Raw genomic sequence first — 16,750 nt, 5'->3', positions numbered from 1 at the left:
GAATTACTTAAAAATGAAACATTAAAATAAAGTTTTTAAATATTTAAAAACGTAATTCACAGGGCTTGGCAATTTCTCCATTATTTGCACCCAGAAAGGGGGCTCCTTCAGTCTCCCTCTTTTGCTGACAACATGATGAAATCCACCGTTAGTCAGATGACATAATACATGTGAAAGTCCTTGCTGAAGTCAACTGCTAAGGAAATGTTAATAGTGATCATTATGGTCACATATGGAGCTGCTCCTTTATAAATAAAGGGAGGAGCAAGTCATTATAGTAAATTCCCCACCAGATAGTGTGCAAGCAGTTTACAAAATGCTTGGAAATTGCTGCCCTGGAAGTAGGACTCAGGGAGCCATTGAAAGGTTTTCAGCAAGGCAGGCAAGCATATAACCATAGCAATCCTTCGGATGGAGGAAGTGGAGGAGACTGGACTCCACAAATCCCACTAGGAGTTACTTCAATAATTGAGGAGTGGATGGTTGTCACTGAGTGGGCCTGGAAAGGAATAAACCAAGCTGAGAGGCATGTTGAAGAACTCCGTCTGGGCGGGACTAGCTTGGAGATTGGGGTGGAAGGAGAAGAATGAGTCAGTGGTTACTTGAAGATGTCTCGCCAAGATGACTGGGGCAAATGCTTCTCAGTGTCACTGAGAGATGGAAAATGGGGGGGAAAAAAAAGGAAACACAAGTCGTAGAGATTGGGCCAAAAACTCAAGTGGCTCCAGAGGCCAGGCAGGTGCAAAAGGGGGAAGACAGGCCATGGGGGCCGTAAAAAACTGCAAGACTCATTTCTCTAAAAAGGATCCCCCCAGGGGCCTGCCACAACTCGGTATCAGCAGTGTTTGCCATATGGGAATGCACTCGTGGTGTAAGTAGATCTCCCATTTCTTCAAGAGAAGCCAGAAATTCACATCTTATGTGAAATCTCTTATCTTTTTAATGCTGGCTACAAATTTTAAAACATTTTAAAGCCTGGTGTCTGCCAGCCAAGCACATCTATGGGCCAGATCTGGCAGGCTGGCTATCAAGTTCTGACCTCTGACATACAGAAAATGTCAAGGATCAAAGTTCATAAACTGTTAAGGTGATACCTAGAGAGACAGTGACTACAAAGGGATTTAGTACCTAAAATGCTACAGATGCAGCTTTGCCAGCAATCTGAACCCTGAATGCCCCTACCCTTCAAGACTGTATATGGATTTGAATTTATACAGGAAGTTTCATCTAATCCTCAAATGGTTAAATCACAAGAATTTGAGTGCTTACTGTGTGCTGAGTACACAAAAGTCAAGGAATTTAGAATCTAACTGGAGAAAGAAAAACATGCCCTCCTGAAACAACTTGAGACAAATTATGAAACAACCTGGGAGACTGCTTTCTTCACATTTAAGATGTCAGAGGCACCTTAAATCCTGGTTTGTCGCCCACCCTCCCCCCATCACTTCCATTTAGCACCAGAAATCTGACTTCCTGGGCAGCGGTTACAAAGCTGCAGCCTCTCTTTGCCCAGAGGTATCTTTACCCCAGTGTGGGAGGGGAGTGAGCCGGGGTGGGGGGTGCACGGACGCGGCGGAGGAGGAAGGGATGGGAGTGCCCGGCGTGAAGCCACACTGCCTGTCAGGTTTCTCCGCCGCCGTCCCGTCGACCGGCGGGCACCAAAATAGAAAGTGTCAAAGATACGATGACAACGAGGATAAAACCAGGGCAGAGCGTTCCGAAAGTCCCATCCAGCACGGTCCCCGCAGAACGCCAGCGCACCTCCTCCTGCCGCTTCAAAGAGCCGGCTCGGCGGGGCAGGAAGCGGCGTCTGCGGCTGCGGGTCCTGAGAGGAGCGCGCGATTTCCTCCCCGGCTGCCCAGTTATCTCTGGAGCCGCTGAACAGCTCTCGGGAGAACGCGTTCTCTCCCCCACCCCGTGCTCCTCAACCCACCCACCTACTTCCTCCGGCTCCACACACTCACAAGCGCGGAGCTGCCAAAAATTTCCACCCTCCGCCCCCCTCCCTAGCTAACTTCCTTCCAGCGTTTCCTGAGCTGGATGATCCTAGGATTTGTAAGACAGGAAAAAAAGGAAGGCGTGAGGGCGGGCAGGAGGGACAGGATGCTTGTTTTTCGCTCTACCAAAGCCGTCTGAAGGCGAGACCGCGGGCCCAGGGCGCAGGACCCGCCGCAGACCCCGGGCCGTCTCCTCGCCCCGCGCCGCTGCCTCCGCGCCGCGTCCTCTCCAGGGCACTCGAGAAGGCGGGGAGAGAGCGCGCCCTCCCTCCGAGGCGCAGGAGAAACGCCCGAAGACACCGCAGGAGCCTGTGAAAGTCCCTGGGACTCCCAGTGAGGAAGTGACACTCCCAGGCTAGCCGGCCCGCGGCTGCCAGTCTGCACGGCCTCGGCACGGCGGCCCCGGAGCGGCGCGGGGTGGATCTCAGGCTCTGCCGGCCCGCGCCCCGCGGGGTCCATGCGCAGGGCCCCCCGCCCGGCTCCTTCCGTCCTGTCCTCCGATGCGGCCTCCCAGAGCCGCGGGGCAGCCGGTGATCTAGCCCGGGAGCCAGTCTTACAGCGGTGCCAAGCAGAGGGGCGGCGGAGACGGAGGGGCAGCCTCTTTGGGACTAACTCATGAAGAACAAGGGTGCCAAGCAGAAGCTGAAACGAAAGGGAGCCGCCAGCGCGTTTGGCTGTGACCTGACGGAGTATCTGGAAAACTCGGGACAGGATGGTAATGTGCCTTGCTTGGCCTTTCCCCCCTTCTTTTTGTTTGAGGGAGAGATGGACTGTCTTGGGCTGTGTTAGAATCGGTTCACAAGTTAATGTATTCCAGGCCTGTGCGCTCATTGTACTTTTTTTTTTTTAAAGAACGTAAACGATTCTTAAGGTGCACAGGGCTGCTGTCCCGACGCGCAGAGGCAGCTGTGTCAATCCTTCCGTTGTTTCACATAAGCCGTTAATGGGTGGTACTGCCTCAAGTTTACCCGGCCACCTCTGGCGATGGGGGTGGAAGCTGCAGAGATCCAGATCCTAAACTTTGTGTGCTGGAAGGGAGGGAGGAGGGTGGACATGTGGGATGGTGATCAGTGGGCTTCCCTGGGTACAGAATCATGACCGCCTTTGCTGTCCCTCCTGGGCTCTCCAATTTCGTTTGCTCACATCTTTTTTTATTATTGTGTTAGAAGGCAGTTGGGGGTGGCGGGTGGGGGAGGATCCTGGCTGAAGGAGTGGTTGCACAAACATTTCTGAATTTCTGAGCTGATGCCAAATATATAGTACCTCCACCCCCATTCCACAACCCCCCAAGACCTTTTCCCTCCTCTTGGCTTTCAGATTAACATTTGGTGTGTTAGACAAGAAGAGTGTTGTAGAAAGGTCAGAGGGCCTTGATTTTTAAATAGTTTAGGGTAAGTAGAGAAAAGGAAAACTTCGCTGTTTTCAAGGTCAGATTGGGGGAAAAAATGTGGGGAGGGGTGAATCCATTGGAGACAATTTAAACATTTGTTGGGGAAAGAGGAAAGAAAACTATGTAGATTTCAATAACAGCGTTTGAGCTTAGAAGCGTTTAATCATAGGAAAGTTGGAAAATTGAGCATTAAATGACTCCTTTTGCAAGGTTGACTGGTTTTGCACTTACCCATGACAAAAAGGCCTTGTCTTTAGAAGCTTCAGTGAGAGGGAAAGTAGCCTAATATATGGGCCATGTGTTTATACATAGATAGATACAACAAAGGGGAAAACATAAGGGCTGTGTAACTGTGCAGAATTATTCTGCCCCAGGAAAGTAATCTCAAAAACTATTTGATTAGTCCATATCAAATATGCATTTGAAAAACAGTGCAATGCTTTTGTTTCACTTCCGTTTTTTTGGGAGACTCAGCACCACCTAGTAATTTGCAGTGGTGTGATATTCCTGTGGTATTCTAGAGTTCAGTCTGCTGTGTCATTAGGACAAATGGCTTAGTATTTTAGAGCTTGGAGAACTATTTCAAAACTGACTCTTTTGAAATTGATACATAACTGAATGATTCATTGAATCCTCACCAACCAGCTGGAGAGGTAGATTTGAGATAAAAATCACTTGGTTTGAGTTTTTTTGGATGTGAGGGAACTCTAAGTATGCCTCTTACTCACCATTGTCACAAGTTTACAATGAAATGTTTTCCTTCACCTGTTGTTGTAGGGGCCTTCAAGTTAACCTCCAGGCACACTAGGAATGCTCCTGGGATGCTACCTTTCACCATGTGGGTGTTATTCTGGCCCCTCCCTCAAAGCCATGAGAGTTGTATAGGGGCGCTTGCCAGCCCTGTTCATTCTTACAAACTAATAGATCATAGAAAAAGCCAGAACCCCAGGGTTCTGTGAAGATACCTCAAAGGCAGCCTTAGACAGCTGTTCTTTCACCTGCTTTATATTTAGGGCTTCTGGATATGTTTCATTTAAACCAAAAAAAAAAAAAAAGAAAAGAAAAGGACTACTGCTTAAAAGAATGGCAAACCAGTACCCAGTGCTCCCCACCCTGGGGAGGAGGAAAGAAAGTCCAGAGGGGTCAATTGGACTGCCTAAGGTGATACAGCTGATGATGAGGGATCAGAGGGCCCTCCCTGGCCTGTTAGGTTCCTCTGCCCTCACTGGCTTCTATGTCTAAGCCAACATTCTCTTCTAATGATATTTTCCCCCTAAATTGAAAGCAGACAGCCCTGCTACAGGATCAGCAAACTTTCAAGTTTGAGATGAGAGTTCAGCTTTGAAAGGAAAGGCAACTGACCCACTTAATGATCCACACACCGTTATTGTGCTACACGGAAATTACACATGCATAATAAGCTGCTTATGTAAATAAGAGTAATTAGAATTTATTTTTTTCCCACAGCTAAAACTAGTTGAATAGTTTTTTTTTTTTTTTTCCTGTGTTTGCTATAGTGTAGCATCTATGAACAAAGTCAGGGCTAATAATTTTCTCTAAAGTAATGTTGCTTTTTTGTGGACTTTCTGAAACATGTATTGGTTCATAGACAAGGCCTGGACTCTGCTTCTGGGAGGAAAAGCTGAGCTGGGCACTGGCCCATTGCCCACCACCTTGGAAGATCAGCCCAGAATGCTGAGGGTGCCAAGTCAGTGTGGTAACTGGGAGCCAGGGGGCTGGAGAAAGTCTCCCTGGACTGACATCATGGTTACTGAACTTCAAAGGTCAAGGGTGGTGCAGTGGACCTGCATTGAGACAGGAAATACAGATGCAGATCTGGGAGTAATGGGGAGGAGGGAAGACCAGAGATGTAGGGAGGCAGAAAGCCCCCGTCCTTGCACAGGGAAGGAAAGCCCCGAGCTGGAGTGGGGGAGAAAGTGGGTGACGAAGAGCTATGCTCAGGCCATCTCTAAACACAGGGAAGCTACATGTCTCAGTGGGAACTCTGGGCAGACAAGGGCTAAAGACAGAGAATGATGTCGTATGCTTCTGTAATTTGCTGAGGCTCAGCCCTGCTACTTTGAGTTGGACAAATCTGATAAGGCTGGGTGTGTGGTTTACAAATAGGTGTTCGGCTTAGAGCAGACATTGCTCAGGGCCAGTTGTCAACTTTAATCTTTGGGAAGCTGATGAAAAACAGAAACCGCTTCCTTAGAATCTCACACACACACACACACAGGGACATGCACACACACACACCATGCATACAGTTTTTGTATCTTCATAGATGCCAATTTCAGACCTGCTCTGATCACCCCTCGCTAGTTACACAGTGGGGCCTGATATGCAGGGCCAATTTTCCCCCTTCTTTGACCACTTTTCTCTAGCCTGGTAGGAAAGGAGCACTAGGAATGTACACGCTCAACCTGGTAAGAACACTCAAGAATGGCATGAAGTGGCTCCTGGCAGACTTGGCCAGAGCCTCTTTCACTTCCCTTCCAACACAGTGGCTGCTGCCCCCAACCCCCAGCTCTCCCCTGGGAACCAGCTAACTTTCTCTTCCTGTCTGGAATAGAGGGAGATCATCCCTTCCTTACTGCTGCTGCTGCTGAAAATAGTATAGCTCTTTTCTTTTCTTGACCACTGAATAAGAAGGCCTTGCTTGCAGCTGTGTCAGGGAAACCACATCATGTTGCTCCCTGTGGTTGGCAGGTTGTGGGGGAAGCTCTGCGAGGTGACAGTGTGCCCATGGTTGTTTCGTACCTCTGCTTTATACGCCAAGTGTTCTGGGTCTTCTAGTAGAGCCTGGAGATGGCTGGGGCCAGGAGCTAATAAACAAGAGAGTGTTACAGGGAAAATCATCTTCTTTCTCTGGGTTGGCTTGACTTGAATGGCTGAGGATTTTCTTGCTCCTCTGGGCAATCTTTGTTCATTTTCCCCACTCCCTGGTAAAAAGTGATATCGAGCTTCCAAGATGAAAACAAGAAGAAGGAGCAAGAGTTGTGCCAAAAAGGGCTGGGCCACATGTAGCCTCTTCACTGCACAAACTGGGTCCAATTCATGCCCTTTAAGAGGTTTCTCATTCAAAACGTAGTGGAGGCCACCATTGTCAGGGACATTTTGAAGCGAGCGTCTTCCCCGCCTATGTACTTCCCAAGCTGTATGATGTGAAGCTACATTACTGTATGAGTTGTGCCATTTACAGCAAGGCAGTCAGGAATCCATGTCACGAAGCCTGTAAGGACCGAACACCCCCATCTCAATTTACACGTGCAGGTGCTGCCCTACAGCCTCCACCAAAGCCCACGTAAGGAGCTGAGTCCTTAAGGGCTGAAGAAAAACTGTCCTCTGAAGAAAAACAAAATGGAAGCTGTACTTAAAAAATTAAAAGGTGATATTGCTTGCTCTGGCCCCACGGCTCTCGATAGTGGCAACACATTAGAATTACCTGAGAGCTTAAAAAAAAATGCTGATGCTCAGACCCCTCTCAGAACAATGAAATCAGAATCTCTCCTAGAAGATGTGGACGTAGGCAGCATTGTAATCATGCCCAGATTACAGACTGTTTTCACCTGGATAGGCAGCCTTAGCCATTCAGAATGCATCTTCTGAATGTTTGGTAAGAACTGTCAGCCTTTTTAGTTCTAAAAATTTTTTCCTAGTTCTTACCACACTGAAAAAATATACATTAACATATATGTGACATATCTTTTATACATAATGTATATGTTTGATTTGAGGCATGACCGAGGGAGGGTTCACAACAAATAAATGCCCGTTACAAATATGGTTTTAAGCATGATGAGGGTAAGCCCAGGTATTTCAAATAACAAGGATAAGGCAACAGGAACTTTTAGATGTGGCTCTTCTACATTTCCGAGGCTAAATAATTCTCTCACTTTGTTTATCTATTTAACACATATTTATGAAGGCACTGTGGTAGGCACTGTGGGAAAAAAAGATGGGCTGCAGGCTCAAGAAAGTTATAGTCTAAGGAATATGAACAAACTTTCAGATCAGTTAAGCTTTGAAGTTAGCTGTCATAGCTGACGGAAAGCTGAAGATGAAAATTCAAAGCTTTGATCTCCAGTTAAATAGACTAGATACTCAAACATCAACAGCAGCAAAGTCTTAGCAAAGAAGGTAAATATTTTCTGTTCGAAATAAGATTTAACCTTGAATGGAGAATGAAGGCAGGGGTTTTCTCTTTGACTTAGCTGCTTCCTTCTCAGCAGCTTGCCTGGCACATCATGATCACACCTTCCCTGACTAATTCTTCATCCTTTGGGTCTCAGCTTTGGAAGATTCTGGACACCTTCTCCGATCCTCCCAAAGCATGTACCCCTGCTGGGGAATAACCCCATTCAGAGTTTTGGAACCTTACTGCCTGGGATAGAATTCCAACTTTGCTTGTTCCCAGCTGAGTGACCCTAGAGCCAGTTACTTACCCTCCCTGGATCTCAGTGTCCCCACTCATGAAATGACGATAATATGAAGATAAATGAGTTAATATGGGTGAAGCACTTAGCAGAGGGCAAGCAGAGGTACACCATAAGTGTAGCTATTATCATGGCACGCTGAGTTTCCCCTAGCATCCCCACCTACCATCCAGGACTGTGTGGATGTGGCTCCAATTAAATGAGTAAATGATATGATTAGATGGGGCAAATCCCTCACTGACATAAACAGGAAGCAGGTTGCTTGCCCTGCTGAGTGGAAAAGCCAATTTATGCGGGGATTTCTCAGAGTCACTGTGGGGTGGATCATCAGTATAAATCCAGGTCACCCTAAAACTAAAGGACCCTCAAGAGACCTGAGAAAGACAGCCACACCGGGTGCAGTGGCTCACGCCTGTAATCCCAGCACTTTGGGACGCCAAGGCGGGTGGATCACTTGAGGTCAGGAGATTGAGACAGCCTGACCAACATGAAGAAACCCTGTGTCTACTAAAAATACAAAAAAACTAGCCAAGTGTGGTGTAGGACACCTGTAATCCCAGCTAGTTGGAAGGCTGAGGCAGGAGAAATCACTTGAACCCAGGAGGTGGAGGTTGCAATAAGCCAAGATCGCACCATTGTACTCCAACCTGGGTAACAAAAAAAGAAAGACACAGCCACTGCTGAGTCCCGCAGAACTGAAGCAGAAGTCAGATCCTGGAATGAGGAGCTTGTGGAGTGAGAAAAGAAACTTTGTGGGCTTGAGTATAGAGGGACATCCCCACATTTGGGCTCCCAGAGTGAAACAGGAAGAACAGAAAAAGGAGAATTCGGCTTTAAACGTGGAGCACACTGACTGGCTAACTTGAGGCCGAGCTGTAACTTACTCTTTGTAGTCTGGAGATGACAACCCACACAGAGAACAGAAACAGCCACTTCCACATGCCTCCCTTCTGCCCACTCTTTAAGACCTCTGCCAAGAGCCCCTAGGCACAGGGACAGCCTCACCCTTCCTCCTCCCCTGTCTACCCCCACTGGCTGCCACCCAGATGCCTTCCAGCTTCAGGAGGCCCAGGCATTGGGGCTGCTAAGGAAGCCCCCTCCCTTGTTGCCCCAGCCCTATCCTGGAGCTAAGAATCATCCGTGGGGTCAGGGAGAGCTGAAGGCCTGCTGTTGGTGCTGGGACAGAGGGAAGCATGTTGAAACTAGGAACACATTTTCCCATAGCTGATGCTGTGAGTGGTGGACAAACTCTCCAGTGCCATTAGAGCTGTAGTTTTTTTGTTTTTGTTTTTGTTTTTTGTTTTTGAGACGGAGTTTCGCTCTTGTTACCCAGGCTGGAGTGCAATGGCACGATCTCGGCTCACCGCAATCTCCGCCTCCTGGGCTCAGGCAATTCTCCTGCCTCAGCCTCCTGAGTAGCTGGGATTACAGGCATGCGCCACCATGCCCAGCTAATTTTTTGTATTTTTAGTAGAGACGGGGTTTCACCATGTTGACCAGGATGGTCTCGATCTCTTGACCTCGTGATCCAACCGCCTCGGCCTCCCAAAGTGCTGGGATTACAGGCGTGAGCTGTAGTTTTTGATGCATTCATTTTATCCTCCTCCCCCACCTAACCTGTTAGGCATCTGTGGGCTAGCCTGGAAACCTTTTCTGTAGGGTGGGAGCAGGTGTGAGGAGAAACACACTCCAAATTCCAGAAGTTGATTGATCAAAACAGTTCTGAAGCACTTGCTGGGGACCGTTTGTTACCAGGAATCACCTTACTGCAAAGAATTTCCTGGGGTTTTGTGGCTGTGAGTGAGGCTCTGCAGCAGTGCGTGGGGAAAGGGGATGGGGCTCTAAGTTCCAGAACTCTGGGCATAAAACCATCACTGCCCGGCCACCTCCCTTGCCATTAGCTAAGTCTAGCTAAAGATTCTGGAACAAAGTAGTGATAGGCTCTTCTAGTTGGAGCTACCCATTGCTCATGTCCTCCAGAACAGACCACACTCATGCCAAGCCACCTTTCCCACCCTGGCTTCTGGGTCTCAGGACTCCACTTCCTTCTAGTGGTTCCTTCAGACCAGTCTTGAGGCCCAGGAACATGGAGTTAGTGTTCTTCTCATTCAGTGCTTGCTGTGGATTTAAGCCAATGTGACATTTTCCCATCTATCCCCAAGTTTCAAGTTATTTTTTCTTTTTTGCCTATGGGTACATGTCCCACCCAATTTCCTGAGTTTTTTTCCCCTATGCCCCAACACAAATGCCACTCTTGAGTTGAACTGATCTTGGTGTTTCTCCCCCAAGGGGCTGGCTTCAAGTACTACTTGAGTGAGTGCCACAGCCTGCTAGAACTTCAGGAGTCTGGATAGCACTCCTTGTCCCTCTAGTCTTTGCCTCCGTATACAATTTCAACTAAGGCTTCAAATTTAAAACCCCTGAAAACAAACAGGCTGACTATAATCAGAGGAGAATAAGTATTGGTACTAGATTGTTTTTCTAAGAGCAGATTTTGATGGAGAAAGATGAAAACATCAGCCTACTGGATGGCTGCAGGGAAGAGGAGGAAGAGGAGGTCTCTTAGAGGAAGAGAAAGGATTTAGACATGAAGGCTGAGTCCCAAATCATGTCTCGTTGTTATTTTCATTGGTAGTAAGAGCTACTTATCTGTGTTGATTGCTTACTCTCTGCCAGTCACTTTACACATGCAAAGTAATATTTCAGTATCTTTAAGAATTAGGCATTTTAATCCCTAGTTACAAAAGAGAAAACTGAGTGATTTAACCAAGTGATGCCAAGATGATAGAGATGGGAAGTGCAGAATTGAAATAAAGATCTGTTTGACTCCTGAGACCATGGTCTCAGGCATGAATCACATCTCCTAGGATAGCATATTTCATAATTTGGCATTAACAGTTTTGCCCCAACCTATGAAAGATGATTTTTTTCCCTTTGCTTTGTTTTTCCACCAGCCTAAACCATGATGAGTCATAATAACAATGGCCATTTGAAAGCACGTTACCCTCTGCAAGGTGCATTTCACACACAAATATCTAAACCTACCAGCTTTGAAGCCCAGCCAGACCCCATCTTTTCCTCCCATGTTGCTTGCCCACTGCAGCCACATCTTCTTCACTTCTTGGAATACTGACTTAGGGTCAGGGTACCCAATTTATTGTGCATTCTACCTGTTGTTTTGTTCTCTAACACTTTGTGTATGCAAATTGATCGTGAGTTCCCCTGAAGGCAGATCTGGTAGCCCACTGTGGCTCTCTCAGGGTGAGCCCCATGTGGGACTCACAGCAGTTGACTCATTGACCCTAGTTCCTCCTTCAGTAAACCAGTGTTCCTGCCCTTCTAGGAAGCTCGGGACAAGGGACACCACTGGTGTGCTGGATTATGGGGAATCTAACTGCTTAATGGTCCTCACAGGTTCACAGCTGCTGCCAAATAGAAACCGACTCAGGCTTTGCACAGAACTCCCCAGAAACTGCCTTTTCCTAGTGCCTCACCAGTCATTCCTTGGTATGAACCACATTCTTGGCGAGGCCCCAGAACCAACTGAGTTTCTGGGATCGAGTCTCAGGCACTCTTGGTTCTTGTTTAAGCTTGGTTGCTGCATAGCAGGCCCTGGTACCACGCCTATGACCTGATGCTGGCCCAGAATGCCTTGCAGGCCCCCTTCTCACCACCACTGGACAGGGGTGTTTCCTCCCCCAAAAGCAAACATATACCAGCTTTCACTGTTCCGAACACTAGAAAACAGCTTGACATGGAAGCTAGGATTCTGACAAACCGTAAATAAATCTATAGCTATGTGAAGGCAGTTGAGCTAATTTGCGTGATTATGCATATTTCTTTCCCCAGCTCTTTTCATGTTTTTGTTTGTTTGTTTTTTGTTTTTTGAGATGGAGTCTCACACTGTAGTTCACACTGGAGTGCCATGGCACGATCTCGGCTCACTGCAACCTCCACCTCCCGGGTTCAAGCAGTTCTCCTGCCTCAGCCTCCCAAGTAGCTGGGATTGCAGGCGCCAGCCACTGTGGCCAGCTAATTTTTTGTATTTTTAGTAGAGATGGGGTTTCACTATGTTAAAACCAGGCTGGTCTCGAATTCCTGACCTCGTGATTTGCCTGCCTCAGCCTCCCAAAGTGCTGGGATTGCAGACATGAGCCACTGCACCTGGGCTCTTTTCATGTTTTTAATAAGAATCTATCTGGAATGGGACTTTCAATTCAATGCACAAGTATGTAATGAAATTCTAAGGTGCCAGACACTGTTGGGTCTATAGTGATGCTCTCAAGTTGCTCTTGACCTAAAGTATTCAAAGAGTGAAAACAACTAAAAGAAGTACAAAGAAGAATGGAATAAGGGCTGTAGAAGATGAGCAAGCAGGGGACATGCACATGTGAGGCAGCTGAGAGAGAAAGAACTATCAGACAGAGTGGGAGGTTTTCACCAGGGGAAAAATCAATAAAACTACAAAACAAATATCATCTGCTGAGTTACGACAGAGCTATGGGAGGATAGGGTGGTTGGTCTCTAGGAGCAGGAAACCACAGGGTTTTGCCTGACACTTAGTAAAGTAAAACATTTAGGTTCCACTTGGAATTGGTCACACCTTTCTGCACCCTGGAGAAGAAAAGGCCTAAAATCTGGGAAAGGTAGCTGAGGGTACTTAGAGTGGTGAGGCTGAGACTGGCTGGGGTGACAGAAGCCTGCCTTCAGCTGCAGGGGAGTGAACCTACCCTCAGGAGAGGACAAACCAGCTGATAATAACAAGATTTGGCTTATCATGGCTTTGTCTGTCCCCTGCCCAAGCACAGAAGAATGGGGAATTCTGTTAAAATTAGCTGGGTATGGTGGTGGGCGCCTGTAATCCCAGCTACTTGGGAAGCTGAGGCAAAAGAATTGCTTGAACCCCAGAGGCAGAGGTTGCAGTGAGCCGAGATCTGCACTCCAGTCTGGATGACAGAGTGAGACTTTGTCTCGAAAAAAAAAGATAAAACTTTTTAAAATGTGTGGAAAGTTCTGTTTTGTCCACGTTTTATAAATGAGGACCAACTCAGAGAGGTTAAGTAACTTACTTCATGTCACCCAATCAGGAAGCAGGAGAAGCAAGACTCCAGTTGTGTCTGTCCAACATTAAATTCTCCTTCGCTTTGTCTGCTCTTGACCTAACCAGACACAGCTATGCTAGCAGTAAAACAGGTCTGATATGCAGAGCTCCATTTTGCCATGCATTGCCAAGGTGATAAGTTCAGTAGGATTTAGTTAGACTTAATAAAACTTCTGGCAATTGAGTTCCCATCCCCAGTTTTTCAAAGTAAAACACTTAAGTTCCAAATACCAGGATTCTAAACAGAGAGCATGCCCTGTTACCATAAGTAGCCCCTTCCACCACTTCTTTCCCATCTGTTTCCTGCATGCTGAGTATTATTGGGAAACAATGATGTCAATTCTTCCATATAAATCTACACCTCCCTGCCGGCCCCTCCCCTACAATGCATATTTTTGTTCCTCTTTCTGGCTTTTGTCTTGCTGTTCTGCTAAGGACTCACCCTTTTGGCGACAATTGTTGGCTTTCTTTTTAATAAGTTTTAGCTATTTAAGCTTTATCATGACCTTCAAAGTGCACATGCTTTTGGGGGCCTCTATTTGTTAAATCCTTTGTTTGGCTAATAGCTAGAATATGAGCTTGTGCTAATGGAGAAGAGCCATTTTGCTTTCTGGAAAAGCAAAGCCAAATGTAGGCCTCTGAATCAAGATCAGAGCTGAGGACAGAAACACAATGCTTGGGGTGGGGGCCCTCTGGGGCTGCATTAAAGCTGTAGCTGACCTGGGCACAGAGCCTATTGCTAAAGCCAAAGAGAATATCCCCTTCAAGTAATCTGTAAAGGTCCTGTTTTCCCGCTTCCTAAACCTGACTTCTAAACAGGGCATGGTTTCCTCAGTTCTCCTTTCCTTAGTACCTCTAAAGACAATTTAGTTTCAGATAGAAAGGAGGGGTAGTTCCCTGGGTACAGTATGAGTTTTGAATCCCGAGTCCAAGAATTCTGGACCTCTCCTGTTAATCCTTGGGCAGCATATCTCAAACTTTAGTGGGCATGAAAAAGACTAAAAATGTAGTTCTTACTTTAAAATTTTAATTTTAAAATTAAATATTAGCCAAATTTACTATATTACTAGAGATATTCTTTAAATCCCATTTTGGACTCCTTGAGACAAAAGGGACATCTAATAAAAGTTTTCCAATGGGGCTGGGCACAGTGGCTCAGGCCTTTGATCCCAGCACTTTGGGAGGTAAGGTGGGCAGATCACTTGAGGTCAGGAATTCAAGACCAGCCTGACCAACATAGTGAAACCCCATTTCTACTAAAAAAAAAAAAAAAAAATACAAAAATTAGCCAGGTGTGGTGGCGTGCACCTGTAATTCCAGCTACACAAGAGGCTGAGGCAGGAGAATTGCTTGAACCTGGGAGGCGGAGGTTGCAGTGAGCCGAGATCCATTGCACTCCAGCCTGGGTGACAATGCGAGACTCTATCTCAATAAAAAGATTTTCAAATGGGTATTTGCATAGATTGTGCAGTGTCTGGGTACATGGAGAGAGTGTGTGGTTCTACCGAATGGGTTCCATGGTTTATAGGGCAGCAAGCTGTAAAGTGCTGCTGCAAGTCAGGATTCTGAGGTCCGGTTCCTCAAGGATTTTCCTTTTGTTGGTCTGGGGTGGGAAATCTGCATTTTAAAGATGAGCTCCAGGTGATCTCATATCCTTGGCCTACTGATCTCACTTTGAGAAACACTGACTTAGCACATGGAAAGAAGCAGCTAAGTGAAATGACGTAATTTTTATTTTCTTCATTATACTTTTATATTGCCCAACATTTCAACATTGAAGATACATTTTTATCTCTTAAATCAGAAAGAAAAGAATTCTAAAATTATTGTAGGAATAGTGTCTTGAGTCAATGGCTTTTTCATAAACACCCTTTGTTTCAATCCTTATTTTTAGGAAAAAAAAGAGAGAAAACGAAGTCTTAGGGTTTTTTCCTGCCTTAGTAGATACAGTATAGTGAAGCCAATTAATTTTTCCTCTGAGAAGCAGTGTAGCAGGTTGGTTGAGCATATGGTTTATTTGCTGATAGACTACCATGGTTCAAATTCCACCTCTACCATATGCTAAGTTTGTGACCATGAACAAGCTTACCAAACCTCTCTATGCCTCAGTGTCCTCATCTGTAAAGTGGAGATTAGGATGATAATGGTACCTACCACATAGAGTCAATATGAGCGTTAAAGGAACTAGCGCACTGTTTGGAATTTAGCAAACCTTCCATACATGTTAACCACAGTTATCATTCCCCAATGATTGGAAATCTTATCCTGTTTCAACTTCATTACTAAAAATGTGGTTCCTGGGTTATGCTACAGATGTGGAAGTTGAGAAAGCTGAGAACAAATGTTCCAAGGCCCCCATCTCTCCCTAGGGGCTTCTTTCTTTAAGAAATTCTCTTATATACACACAATTATTTATTTCTCTTTGTTCTATGCATAAAAAATGCTAGTTTTAAGATTCTAATCTGTTGATAAATATATCTGAGGTGGGAATGTGGCAAACTTTCTAAGTTTTATGTGCTTTTAGAAATTAGGAAAAGAAAATAATCTAAAAATAATTCCTCTTTCCTTATAAAGGTTATGGTAAAAGGCTATAATCACAGTGACAGCCATGCAGCCTGCTAGTTTCCATTCGTATTTCAGGAGCGTTATACATCTGGCAATCAAGCCTGTTTCCATCATTGATGGAACAATGTAAGTCCTGGGTTTTTGCTGGGCCATGTGACATCTCACATGTGCCTATTTATTTCCCCCAAAACTGCATTTTGGAAGTTGACAGAATGAGGGAAATCTGGCTTGAGAGTGAATCCAAGTATAACTGCAAAAAAAAATTTTTTTTAATGCTCAATCTTAGGCTATAGGAACAGCAGCAGAGCAAGGGATCCATCCTGCACTCTTCGGGACTGGAATCACACATGGAGTGTTGTCTTTATTCTGGAGCTGCATTTTAACCTGGAAGCTTGTACACAGAATTATATTTAGGAAGGGGATCAGAAGAGTGAAGGATTGTAAAATGCTACAGATGACAAATGAAATTGCTGAAAACGTTTATTACACACAAGTAAAAGCTGCTTCCTTTGCAGGCATGACCGTGCTAGCCTCTCTGGGTTGTTGTGTTTGTTGTCCCTTGTCTTAGTTTCCTATTGCTCCCACAACAAATTACCACAAACTTAACGACTTAAAACAATACAAATCTATTATCCTACAGTTTTTGTAAGTTAGAAGTCCAACACAGCTGTCACTGAAGTCAATGTGCAAGGTGTATTTCTGGAGGCTCTAGGGAAGAATCCATTTCCTTGCCTTTTCCAGCTTCCAGAAACCACCCACATTCCTTGGTTCCTGGCACCTTCCTCCATCCATCTTCAAAGCTAGCCATATTACATCTCTTCCACCATTTGTCCAAAATCATGTCTCTCTCTTCCCACAGCTGGGAAAGATTCTCTACTTTCAAGGACTCGTGTGATCAGATGAAGCCTGCTTGTATAATCCAAGATACTATCCCCATCTCAAGGTCCTTAACTTAATCACATCTGTAAAGTCCTTTTGTATAGAAGGTAACATATTCACAGGTCCCAGGGATTATGGCATGAGCATCTTTAAAGGGCATCATACTGCTTACCACTCTCCAGAAAGGTAAGCAGTATATAAAAACAAACAAAAAAAACCCTCCTCAATCTTAGGGTGTAGGAACAGCAGCAGAGCATACAGATCAAAGGATCCATCCTACACTCTTCAGGACTGGAGTCACACACGGAGCATTGTCTTTATTCTGGAGCTGCATTTTAACATGGAAGCTTGTCCTGGGCAAATTGTCCATCCTAATGGC

The 16,750-nt window shown here is 45.8% G+C and overlaps 1 protein-coding gene across 1 annotated transcript in view; it reads left to right on the top strand.

The window, feature by feature from the left end:
* The first annotated feature begins 2,308 nt into the window (after positions 1 to 2,308).
* Positions 2,309 to 16,750, top strand: part of ARHGAP31 (Rho GTPase activating protein 31) — a 116,541-nt gene continuing 102,099 nt past the window's right edge. The window contains exon 1 of the mRNA XM_002758783.6: positions 2,309 to 2,712. Within this exon, the coding sequence (XP_002758829.2) occupies positions 2,613 to 2,712 (100 nt within the window). The 5' untranslated portion in view covers positions 2,309 to 2,612. The remainder of the gene's footprint in view (positions 2,713 to 16,750) is intronic.

Source organism: Callithrix jacchus, chromosome 15 (genome assembly GCF_049354715.1).
Source record: "Callithrix jacchus isolate 240 chromosome 15, calJac240_pri, whole genome shotgun sequence".
Taxonomy (NCBI): Eukaryota; Metazoa; Chordata; class Mammalia; order Primates; family Cebidae; genus Callithrix; species Callithrix jacchus.
Note: the sequence above shows the minus strand (reverse complement) of the source record. Positions and strands in the feature narration are given on the sequence as shown.